General features: G+C 37.5%; 1 protein-coding gene across 1 annotated transcript in view; it reads right to left on the bottom strand.

Moving 5' to 3' along the window:
- Positions 1-2,830: 2,830 nt before the first annotated feature.
- Positions 2,831-11,946, bottom strand: part of LOC118746971 (rho guanine nucleotide exchange factor 17-like) — a gene marked incomplete at its 3' end in the record, with an annotated part of 96,625 nt that continues 87,509 nt past the window's right edge. The window contains 13 exon segments of the mRNA XM_036480969.1: positions 2,831-2,952; positions 3,017-3,156; positions 3,387-3,454; positions 3,525-3,676; positions 3,763-4,487; positions 4,548-4,639; positions 4,702-4,924; positions 4,987-5,081; positions 5,148-5,498; positions 6,241-6,431; positions 6,523-6,636; positions 6,638-6,784; positions 6,920-7,385. Coding sequence (XP_036336862.1) covers positions 2,831-2,952; positions 3,017-3,156; positions 3,387-3,454; positions 3,525-3,676; positions 3,763-4,487; positions 4,548-4,639; positions 4,702-4,924; positions 4,987-5,081; positions 5,148-5,498; positions 6,241-6,431; positions 6,523-6,636; positions 6,638-6,784; positions 6,920-7,216 — 2,717 coding nt within the window.

The raw sequence follows: 11,946 nt of genomic DNA, 5'->3' as shown, positions 1-11,946 counted from the left end.
AGGTATTTGTCTATAATGCTGCATTAAAAAAGAAATTAGATTTGAAACTTTATAACACACATTTTTAATTAGAATAAAACCGCCCCATTTATTTTTATAAAAAAGTTCTAAAAACCGGCATTTTGTTTTTAATAACAGCCCAATTCTGTGCACTTGATAAATTGAAAATCTTTATAATTTGTAAATTTTTTATTATTTATCAAGAATTGGTATTCTAGCACAGAAATCAAAAGCTCTTTTCTTGATAAATTATCAAGATTGAAAATGCTATTGACAAATTGAAATTTCATGTGAATTGTATAAGTTTTGTATCTTAATAAATTTGTTTCTAACAATTAAATACTCCATGTGCCGGCATTTGAACCTACGACACACGGAATTATAGTCGACATCTCTACCTACTCGGCTACGGCAGTCAAAAGCTTTTTCGCTTTTAATTTCATACTTTTCATATGTGACAATGAAATCAGTTCCACTCATGTGGAAATCAGTTCCACTAATGTGGAAGTCGTAGAGCTTTTTGTTTTATAAATATTGACACAGAATGCGAAGGAAGCTTCTACTTGATAAAAATCTTGATAAAATTTCTTTACAAAAAAATTATCAAGAAAACACAGAATTGGGCGGTAAGTATTAAGAAGTTTTTTAAACTTAAATTCTTTGGAATAGTTTTTAGTTTATTGTGTGAAAATTTCAAATCGATCTATACCCAAACGTCTGAGATATAGCGTGTTTAAATAATAATTTTGTAAAAATTTTCTATCACAGTATGATGTTTTAATTTGTTCAAACGAACGGAGTCGACGTGACGCGACGGAGCGTGGCGACTGTCATAGCCCTCTATTAAGCGCTTTATAGCTCGAAAAAATCAAAAAAGTCCCTTTTTTATTAATGATTTATATGTAAAAAGACCTGATCTTTCGATTGAGACGACTTAAAACAATATAAAAAATTACTATAATTGAGAAAAATTACAAATAAAATTTGTTGCGAATTTTCACCGTGAAAATGGGAAAATTTTGGAAAACGCATAGCACCATCGGATAGCCCGTACAAAAATCTATATAAATCATGGTTTTTGAATTATTTTTCCCATTTTCGGTCTGCTTTTCAGCTATTCGAAAACAAGCTTGTTTTGCACCGCTCAGCGCGCTTGGGACATTTGACGTGAATCGCCTCATATAATTATTCACATTTCAAAAATTGCATACATTTTAAGATATATAAAAAATCTGCCCTTTTTCCCTACGCACGCATTTTTACAGCCAAAATCCCTACATGTAGGGAACTTTTCACAAAAGTATAAAGCGCAAAAATTTCAGGTGCAAAAATGTCTATTAATTTCCAATTATGTTTCAACTAATTGCACGAATTTTATGGTTTCATCTGTCATTTTCATAAAATGCAGGCTAGGGATGCCCGATATTCGATGATAAGACGTAAAATATCGGTGTTTTGTAATCGATTGCGGACTATGCGGAACATCGGCACAGCGATACCTTGTACACATAATCGAAGCGTCGATGATTCGAGATATGCACAGTTCATATGTAGTTACGATTTTTGTATTTCAGGGGACGATATACCTGAACGTGCTGCCACGTATGTTAAACTATAATTCATAAACGGGCGAAGGTAGTAAAATATTTTTTTTGATTTTAAGGTTTTTAATAAACTTTTTTTAAACAAACTCAAACTGAAAGTCATAACAGAGGAAAAAATGCATGAGAACAAATGTTGTTAACAATTGCGTGAACCCTTCCAACAGAACTGATTACTTCTGATGAGCACGGAAACAAATTCGTATTTGAAAATTATATCGATGTTGTGTAAAATCGATGATTTTCGGTCCATGAAAATCGAGGATCGATGTTGACCCTCCGATGTTATCACCGATGAAAAAATCATCGCTCATCCCTAATGCAGGCACGCACATGGAAGATTGAAAACAAACTTAACCTTCTTCCCCTTTTTAAGCGTACGTCTGGCTAGCTGCCAACACTTCTGTACGATAAGCGATTTTCACCCAGCTTTCTTTGACGAATTTCTGAGCCTGACGACTCGTATGCTGCTCTGTATTTAATTACACGTATGTATCATAAAAGCGTGCAAGTTTCGTATAAAAATTTATTCATCATTCGACAGTGCTTGAATGAAGAATAAAAATTTATTCGTCATTCAAAATTAGAAAAATTACACTGGTCTACAAATTTCAACTTTTTTTCTGCGAATAAGACGGGACCTGGTGTTTCTGAACGGATTTTTCGTGCTGAACACGAATCCGGGGTCAAAAATGTAATTTTTCCTGCACCCCTAAACACAAATACACCCCCTGATCTAAGGGTGCATGCGATTAATTCGGCATAGGGCTCATTCGAAAGGGCACGATTTAGCCTTTAATTTCTGACATATACAAAGTTTGTAGCACGTCAGGGTTCAGCTCTACAATTTTTCAAAAAATGGCCAAAAACGCTGTTTTTAGGGGTTTCAACCCCTTTTTTCTCGAAAACGTGACGTGATGGGAAGTTTTGGACCCCAGATTCGTGTTCAGCACGAAAAATCCGTTCGGAAACACCAGGTCCCGTCTTATTCGCAAAACCCTTGTAGACCAGTGTTATGAATAAAATAATAATAATTCATTCAAAAACGCCCATCCCTGATTTGGTTCTAATAAACCATCGGCTTTAAACTTTGATACGATGAAAGTGATGTAGACGACACCGAAAAATTTACACTTTCATTAAAAAATGTATAGCAGTACCTTAAATAAGTGCGAATAATATAAATTGAGGAAAGACAAGACCCAATCCTTCTTGAATGAAAAATTTACCTCATGGAATGAAAACACTTTATATGGGCCGAGTTTTGAATTGAAATCCACACGTAATTGTTCGACACAGTCATGTTGGTGATTGGTTTTGAGTCGGATGAGATTTGTATTTGATTGACCACCTTATACATTTAAAAGAAAAGAGTTCATTGATTTTGTTAAAAACTGCGTACTAACCAGACTCACCAGGAGAGTATCTGTATCCAAAACCTTTATAATGCCTTGTATGGAGCACCACAGCTTTCCTTGCACATTCAGCAACTTGGTTACAGGACTTGTTACGGTGCCGATTGAAAGACAGTGCGACAAACTAGTGTTCCAGGCAACTGCATAAAATTATAAACAGCAAAAGTTAGGACAAAAGCATGCGCTGCTATTTTGTACATGTAAACGCATAGTGGAGCGGCGAGCAAAGCATCAATACAAACGTGTATGTACGCTTTGCTCTTCACTCTGTGCGCTCCGATTGAAACAAATACGTTTGTAATCGACGCCTTGCCGATGCTCTTTGCTCGCCGCTCCTCAATGCGCTTAGCCTAAGAGAAACAATACACACCTCCATCTCGAAGATATACACAGATATCACCATTGGCCAAAGAAACAAATACACGATTATCCAGGTACCTAGCCAGCGCAAATATTAAATTTAAAACGGTTAAATGTGTACGGTAAATTTTGAAGTGTTCCTACTCACAAAATGGAATACACAGCCGACTGATGTTCAATCTTAATTCTATTCTTCTTGATGCGAATATTATCGGTGCTATTGTACACATGAATGCAGCCGTCTTCCGTGCCAATCCACATAGTTGATAAATTTCCATCGCCATCGTCTGGATTTGAGTCCTGAAAATAAGAATAATAGACATGCAAATATGTATAAATAGTGCCTTTATATTTTTACTATTTTCTTAAGAGTTCGACTAGCGTACTTGGTGCGAGTGATGCGATGGTGTTCCGCTACTACTGCTGCCCGGCAATGTCACCGAAGCGATTGCCTGCACCGAGGGAGCAGGACTGGGTACGCGTTCTACGGTGCTGCTGCCGTTACTGCATATAGCTTCAGCAACAGCACTAACGTTTATAAGACCAGTATCTGTCTCGTCATCACTGGAACTTAGATTCAAATCAAGTTGGTTTTCAGCACTGCCGTGACTACTTGCATTACCCGTTGCGGAGGCGTTGCCGGAGTCAGTTGAGTTCACCGCAACCGCTACAGGTGCTGATGGCGTCTTTTTCTTTTCCGGTGTGCCAATCACAGTTGATGGTTGGAAGTTCGGCGAGATGCTTTTGCGATAGTCCCTCAATTTCTGCGTGTAGCTGTGTTGTGGCGTAGTACTGGCGCTGAGTGGATGCGACTGTTTTGGCTGCTGCGTGCCACTATTTGCGGAGTTCCTATTGTTTGGGTTGTAGGCAGGTACTGAGGCCACGCAAAGAATTCGAGCATTACAAACGCCATTGCAGCTGGTCACGTTTGGCTCCGGGTAGAGAGACATAATGCACACTTGTCCTACGTATCCGTCGCTGTTGCACACCCACACATCGCGCTTCTCGCTGAGCGTGGCCGCAGCGCATGTAAACTGTAGTCCTGCACGAGTTTTCCGTATTGGTATAGACATCAAAAACTCTGGAATGGGGTGTCGCTCGAGTGTGGCAGCTGGTAATGCAAATAAGTTATAAGTGATTTGATTGGAAATGTTGATGCTCCGATGCTTACCCATTTTCTGTTTAGCTTCATTGAAGGTCACCTCCCACTGAGTGCGTTTCTCAGCTTTGCTGAAGACGATCGATAGTTTTTGGCTTCCGTTCCTGAAAATTTATAATCGAAGCTAATTATGTTTTGACCAGCTAGGAGTAGTATGTTTACTTACGGTGAATTGACCAGCAGTTCCAGCAGATTCAGTTGCGTGTCATTTGTCTGACGTTCCGACAGCTGCCGCTGCACATCTCTTAGAAGTTCACGTATGACATCCTCCAAATACTGGTGTGGATATTGCAGCGATGCAGTGATGTCGGCGATTTGTTGTAATTTATTGCAGTCTTCGGCCAAATTTTCAATTTCATTCATTATGCGTTTCACGTTTTCATCTTTAGCTAAAGAAAGGAGAGATAATCCATGATATGACTAAAGAGTTATATGATCGTCTCTCACTCACTCTTCACAATTTCTAAACAGTCGAGGGAGATTTTTGTAAGGAACTTGTATTTATTAGTATCCAAAGTAGAGGCTACAGTACCAGGGCAGGTAGAGCTGTAAAATATGATGTCACATATAAAAACCAAATATGTATGTTTCTAATGCTCAAACAATACTTACGGATTAGGCTTTCGTATCGTACCGCTACGTTTCTTGATACTTGTCAACACCAATAAATCATTGAACAGAAAGAAGCCGCGCTCTTTACGTGCACCCTGCCCGGACGGCATTGAAACCAAATCGAAGAGTAGAAATTGCCGATCGGGTGTTATCAGGTCTGTGATACCTTCGATAACACCTTCAAGCTCCCGCAAAGTAGCTTCGCGTTGCCCATTTTCAAGTATTTCGCGCTCCTTACAATTGATATGAACAAGTATGTCGTGGACAAGCTTTAGCACGTCCTGTAGATGCTTTTGATCGGGATGATGGCGATCAGTGTGCTTTATAAGTCTTTGAAAGAGCATTTCGTAACTAAGGAATAGAAAAGATTCAATATGTAGCTTAGTGGTGACAGGTAATATGATCAACGGAAATAAGGTCAATTGACTTTATTGCTTAGCTTCACGGCGGCCCGCGTCAGCGCACACCAAGTCACGCTACGCTCGTTCAAAATATGCCAATTTAAGACCCACAATTCTTTCAGTGTTCCTCCGGGGTTTTTGGACATGGACTGTTTCTTCAATTTAATAGTGTTCGCTTTATTTTTGTGGAAACGAAACATTTTTTGCAAGTTATGGATCATTTCTACAGTCTTTCTTCAAATACTTCTCGTATTCCAGCTGTGCGCAGGCGTTTAGTTTTTCGCATCGTGTTTTTACATATTCGTAATTTAAATTTTTTTAATAAAATCAATTGGTGGTAGTTCATGATTGTGTGTGGATTAATATCACAACACTGAGGATTAGGCAATAACCTTATTCATCTCTTAAAAAACAACACTTACGCGGCAATGTTTATTGTAAGAACAACATTTTTTTCTATGAATCGACATACTTTAAGCATTGTTGACGCTGTTTCCATTTGAATGAGGAAATAGCGTCAACGACTTTATTTCCAAATTTTTGTTGACTTTATTTCGCTTTTGAAAAGGTACCACCAGAGTTGGAAATAAAGTCAATTGACCTTATTACCTGTCACCAGCTTATTAACTCGCTATTAATATTATTAAATAGATAGTAAAAGGCGCAGAAAGGAGAAAAACAGGTCAACTTACTTAGGGAACTTTTGTACCGGTTTGATGAGTAGGTTGTCTAGCGTCAATTTTCCTTTATGCTCGCGGGCAGTTATTTCCAAGAATTTCGCAAACGATGGTCGTTGGTGTTTCGTAGTGCGGATAGCGTTCTTCGCGCGGTTGCAGTTATTCACAAATGAAGTGTATACTTCCAGCACCTCCAGCTTTGAAAACTGTTGCATTCAAGTTAAAATAAAGTTTGTAAATATACATAGTACAAATTACATTCTTCTACAACAATCATTGTTGCGCGATTGACCTCACCGTTTCAAGAAAAACGTCGCCAACTTTCTGGTTCGCCTCCCAACTTTCCCAACGCGATTTCAGCTCAGCATGAAATTTTTCGTGAATCTCCAGTATATCGGGTACCATAAAAAAAAATCTCGTCCACAGTACGTGAATCGATCATGCCAGCATGCTCGGGAGATTTGAGTACCTTCAGATATTTTGTGACGATTGTTTGCAGTGACTCAACATATGACTGTTCGTTACGTAAGATTTCTTGTACAACGTGGGTGCGTGTATCCTATCGGTTTGAAGGAAGGTAAATATATTTATTGTGGCATTTACAAAAGTAAAAAGAAAATCTTCCCAAAATAATTAAATTTCCAGTTGCACAGCTACCATTAATACACCTCACATATTCTTCTTCTTAACTTACACCATCGTAGCCGCTATAATTCCAACGATTATTTATTTCGAGTTGTGCCCGACGATCGGAGTCGTCCTCTGAATCAGAACAAGTGGTCGACTGCATTTTCTTCAGGCGCTCGCATTTATCGTTTTGATGTGCAACAATCACTTTGTTGATGCGATTAACCGCGGTTGAGATGGCTTGGTTCGCCATAACCGACATTGTCTGAGAAACGCTGGAATTGCTGCTGCCATTTGACGTTGCCGGCGTATTTTGTTGCAAATCAAGAAGACTCAGTCGTAGACTTTCGCGATTGTGTGTCATTTTCACTTAATAGTTTCCTTATTATTATTTACTTAATATGTATATTACTGTATTTTTTAATTAGTTGAGATTAAATATTTGAACTGGGTTAAATTTATTCCGTTTCTATGTTATAATTGTCACTATTCGCTTTAGGTCAGTTATTAACAGCATTTTCCTTTGATGAGCTCTGAAATTTATTTTTCATACGTCCACTTATATCAGAATATATGTATGTACGTTTCTAATTTTCAGAAATGTGGTAAAAACAAACATGCAATTAGCAAAACGATTGGCCGCCTTTGCCTGCTGGGAATTTAAACTATTTCCTTAACATAAGAAGACTTCCTTCTTTAACAATAGTTGATATATATATAAATAGCTTTTGTTCTTAGGGACATGGTATCGAACCGAAAGTATCGATATAACGGGTGATTTTTTAAGAGCTTGATAACTTTTTTTAAAAAAAAAACGCATAAAATTTGCAAAATCTCATCGGTTCTTTATTTGAAACGTTAGATTGGTCCATGACATTTACTTTTTGAAGATAATTTCATTTAAATGTTGACCGCGGCTGCGTCTTAGGTGGTCCATTCGGAAAGTCCAATTTTGGGCAACTTTTTCGAGCATTTCGGCCGGAATAGCCCGAATTTCTTCGGAAATGTTGTCTTCCAAAGCTGGAATAGTTGCTGGCTTATTTCTGTAGACTTTAGACTTGACGTAGCCCCACAAAAAATAGTCTAAAGGCGTCAAATCGCATGATCTTGGTGGCCAACTTACCGGTCCATTTCTTGAGATGAATTGTTCTCCGAAGTTTTCCCTCAAAATGGCCATAGAATCGCGAGCTGTGTGGCATGTAGCGCCATCTTGTTGAAACCACATGTCAACCAAGTTCAGTTCTTCCATTTTTGGCAACAAAAAGTTTGTTAGCATCGAACGATAGCGATCGCCATTCACCGTAACGTTGCGTCCAACAGCATCTTTGAAAAAATACGGTCCAATGATTCCACCAGCGTACAAACCACACCAAACAGTGCATTTTTCGGGATGCATGGGCAGTTCTTGAACGGCTTCTGGTTGCTCTTCACTCCAAATGCGGCAATTTTGCTTATTTACGAAGCCATTCAACCAGAAATGAGCCTCATCGCTGAACAAAATTTGTCGATAAAAAAGCGGATTTTCTGCCAACTTTTCTAGGGCCCATTCACTGAAAATTCGACGTTGTGGCAGATCGTTCGGCTTCAGTTCTTGCACGAGCTGTATTTTATACGGTTTTACACCAAGATCTTTGCGTAAAATCTTCCATGTGGTCGAATAACACAAACCCAATTGCTGCGAACGGCGACGAATCGACATTTCACGGTCTTCAGCAACACTCTCAGAAACAGACGCAATATTCTCTTCTGTACGCACTGTACGCATTCGTGTGGTTGGTTCAATGTCCAATAAAGTAAACTGAGTGCGAAACTTGGTCACAATCGCATTAATTGTTTGCTCACTTGGTCGATTATGTAGACCATAAATCGGACGTAAAGCGCGAAACACATTTCGAACCGAACACTGATTTTGGTAATAAAATTCAATGATTTGCAAGCGTTGCTCGTTAGTAAGTCTATTCATGATGAAATGTCAAAGCATACTGAGCATCTTTCTCTTTGACACCATGTCTGAAATCCCACGTGATCTGTCAAATACTAATGCATGAAAATCCTAACCTCAAAAAAATCACCCGTTAGTACTCATTTAAAGTATCACTGTAAAAAATATCGGGTAGCCATTAATATTGTGATTAAAAGACTCGATATTCCTAATGTCGATACCAAATTCCAAAAAATTAAATCTGAATATTGGTATTATTTTCTAATACAGAATGAACCTTATTAAGTGTTTGCTTTTGTAGAGGACATCACCGAAGGCGCGGGTTGAAATTCCGCCATATGCTAACCTAAGATTGTAAACATTTCTGCTCCTTAATACTCAGAATATATTCATTTTGCTTTACATACAAACTGCGAAACAATAAAAGTCTTATAACTTATTTATTGTCCAATTTGGCTGTTTTTTGTTGGTTATGTAAGCAGAATGTATTTGCGAAAAACGGTCTCGCCAGGTGGCATCAGAGTCGAGATATTTTGAAATGGGACCGCAAGGTGACATAAAACGTATGTTTTATTTGCGTTAAAAATTAGATTAAAACAATATTAACAAAAAAGTTTCAATGGAAATTTTAGTAACGCCAGATACTTCGGCTGATAAAACAAATAACAAAAAAAATTTCGACAAACTGAAAATTCCTCATTTTTTTTGAAGTCGGTTAAAAAGTAGGAAAGATTTTTACATTTAGGAACTTGGAAAATTAGCCTCAAATATTTCAAATATTACTATAAAAAATTTTATACAATTAGTCTTGCCCAATTCGCAGAGTTTTTCAATTTTGTAACCACTTTGAAACGTTACAAATGCGCTTTGCTTTTATCTCTACTAAATATCTGTAATTTTTTTTACTGAATAAAGGTATACTTAATTATTATACAAATATAGAAAAGCTTTTAAAATTTTGACTTTTTCAGGTGTGCTTTGTTTTAAGCACATCAAAACGAATTTAGTAAGAGACAATTATTTTTAATACAGTGTACATATATATTATTAATCACGTTAACTCTGTAATGTGTATTTAAGATTCGATACGATACAAGGGGTCTGGTACTCGATTCCAAAAATATGGTTTTAAAATTATCGAGTAAAAAATATCAAATGGCTAAAGAATATCGTATCGTTTCGAAATTCGTGTCCCTATTTGTTCTAACTAAAAGCAAAATGCAACCGAAGGCCGATTTTTCCCCTAAGCCGAACCGAACATTCGGCTATGATTTAACAACGGGCCGATTACCGAAGCCAGAGATTTAATTTAAAGTACAGATATTTCTCAGCAACTGTTTTAAATAATTCAAAGGAGATAATATTCTAATGTGTAAAAATATCAATGTCTCTAGTCCCAACATACGTCAATGTTTGTTCGGTCCCTGATGCACTTATCGGAAAAGGGATCCCTATATGTTAATCTAGACAAAAAGCTACCGGCGTGAAAAATCTAAAGCGAATCGGACGACAAATGCGATTTTACGAATAGATCGGTCCCTGGTCCACTTCCCAGAAAAAATTATAATCTATGCTAGTCTAGGAAAAAAGCTATTTACGTACAACATTTCAAGGAAATCGGATCATAACGAAGATTTTTTTTTCGAATAGATCGGTTCCTTGTCCATTTACCGGAAAAAGGACCCTATATGCTAATCTAGGAAAAAAACCTACGTTCCAAATTTAAAATAAATCGGACCATAAATAAATTTTTTTCGAATAGATCGGTCCCTGGTCCAAATAGGGACTTGCCATTCGCGAGATTACTTGTTACAAAAAAGGAACGTCTCTTTATATAACACAGGCCATCAAAAATAGAAAAAAATTTGTTGCGGCAAATACTAAAGCTTTTTTTGATAGACGAGCGAGGCGATATAACCTTCCATTTAGGCTTAAATTAAGGCTTGAACTTTCAACTACAACCTCTGAAAATACCATTCCAGCACCTTGAACCTAAGGTAAAAGCCATTTATTGAACACCAAAAGTTGATTTTTGGCTCAATTTACACCAAGTTATACACCAGTGTGCTACTTGAGTATAGAAGATATAGATAGATTGTAAACACCTACATACATATTTAACAAGAGCAAGAGGAACAGCTGCAGGAAGAGCTGGATATGAAGTTTCATGTTGTTTTGTTTAATGCACTGTTGTTTTCATTCCCGGCTTTCAAGGCTGTGCATATTTTTAGCTGAAACTACACTGAGGGAAATAATGCATAGTAAAAATGAATTCTTTATATTTGATTACACAGTGCTACAAAAAAAACAAAATTGAATACACTTTTGAAGCGACCTAGAAGAGATTGTTCACCTGGTCGAGTTATCCACGAAACACCCTTCAAAGGATTTGTAACACCCCCAAAATCTGGATTTAAGGCCAAAAAACTGTTTTTTCAGAGTTTTCGTTGAAAAAAAAATCATTAAAAATCTTATTTTCAACCGTTTTTTAAATTCTAGACGGTTTTGGGCAGAGAATTGTTGACACTTTCGAATTATACAGTATTTTGTTCATTTGAGAGGGGTATGAGATGTTTTTCACGCGAGAAATTGAATTTTTTGAAAATTTTTTCGGTTTTTCCGGTTTCGACGTAATTTTTTTGCCACTAATTGACAATGAATGAACTTCTTTGGGCATGTGTCATCGAGAGGCATTCACTACTTAATTACACAAGTGTTTTTTTTTTGGGAAAGGACTTCAAGTTTTCAAGATATGCAGCATAATCCAAAATCAAATTTTTTGGTCTCAAGCGCCCTACAGGGATACTATGTATTAGAAGGCGGGTCGATTTGAAAATCACCCAAGTGACAAGGAAAATCGTATTTTAGGGATCAAAATAAGATACTTTGCCGAAGGAAGCATACCTCTAAAACCAATTCTGATGTCCCGACTTCGTACTTTTGACCTTGAGCGCCAAAGCTTGAAAAATCCTAAGTTGACCCTAGTGCCCCAATCGTATTTAAATGTATGACCGACCCCCACTAACTTTGTAGGGCCGACCCACCCATGCCAGTGGAACCCCCCCCCTAAGACCCCACCTGTCGGGTTCCCCATACAAAAATTTTACAAAAACCCCCATTTTTAGCATTTTACATGAAAAAATCATTGCACG

This window comes from Rhagoletis pomonella, unplaced genomic scaffold (genome assembly GCF_013731165.1).
Source record: "Rhagoletis pomonella isolate Grant_MI unplaced genomic scaffold, Rhpom_1.0 Rhpom_scaffold_00001, whole genome shotgun sequence".
Lineage (NCBI taxonomy): Eukaryota > Metazoa > Arthropoda > Insecta > Diptera > Tephritidae > Rhagoletis > Rhagoletis pomonella.
This window is presented reverse-complemented; position numbering and strand designations above follow the sequence as displayed.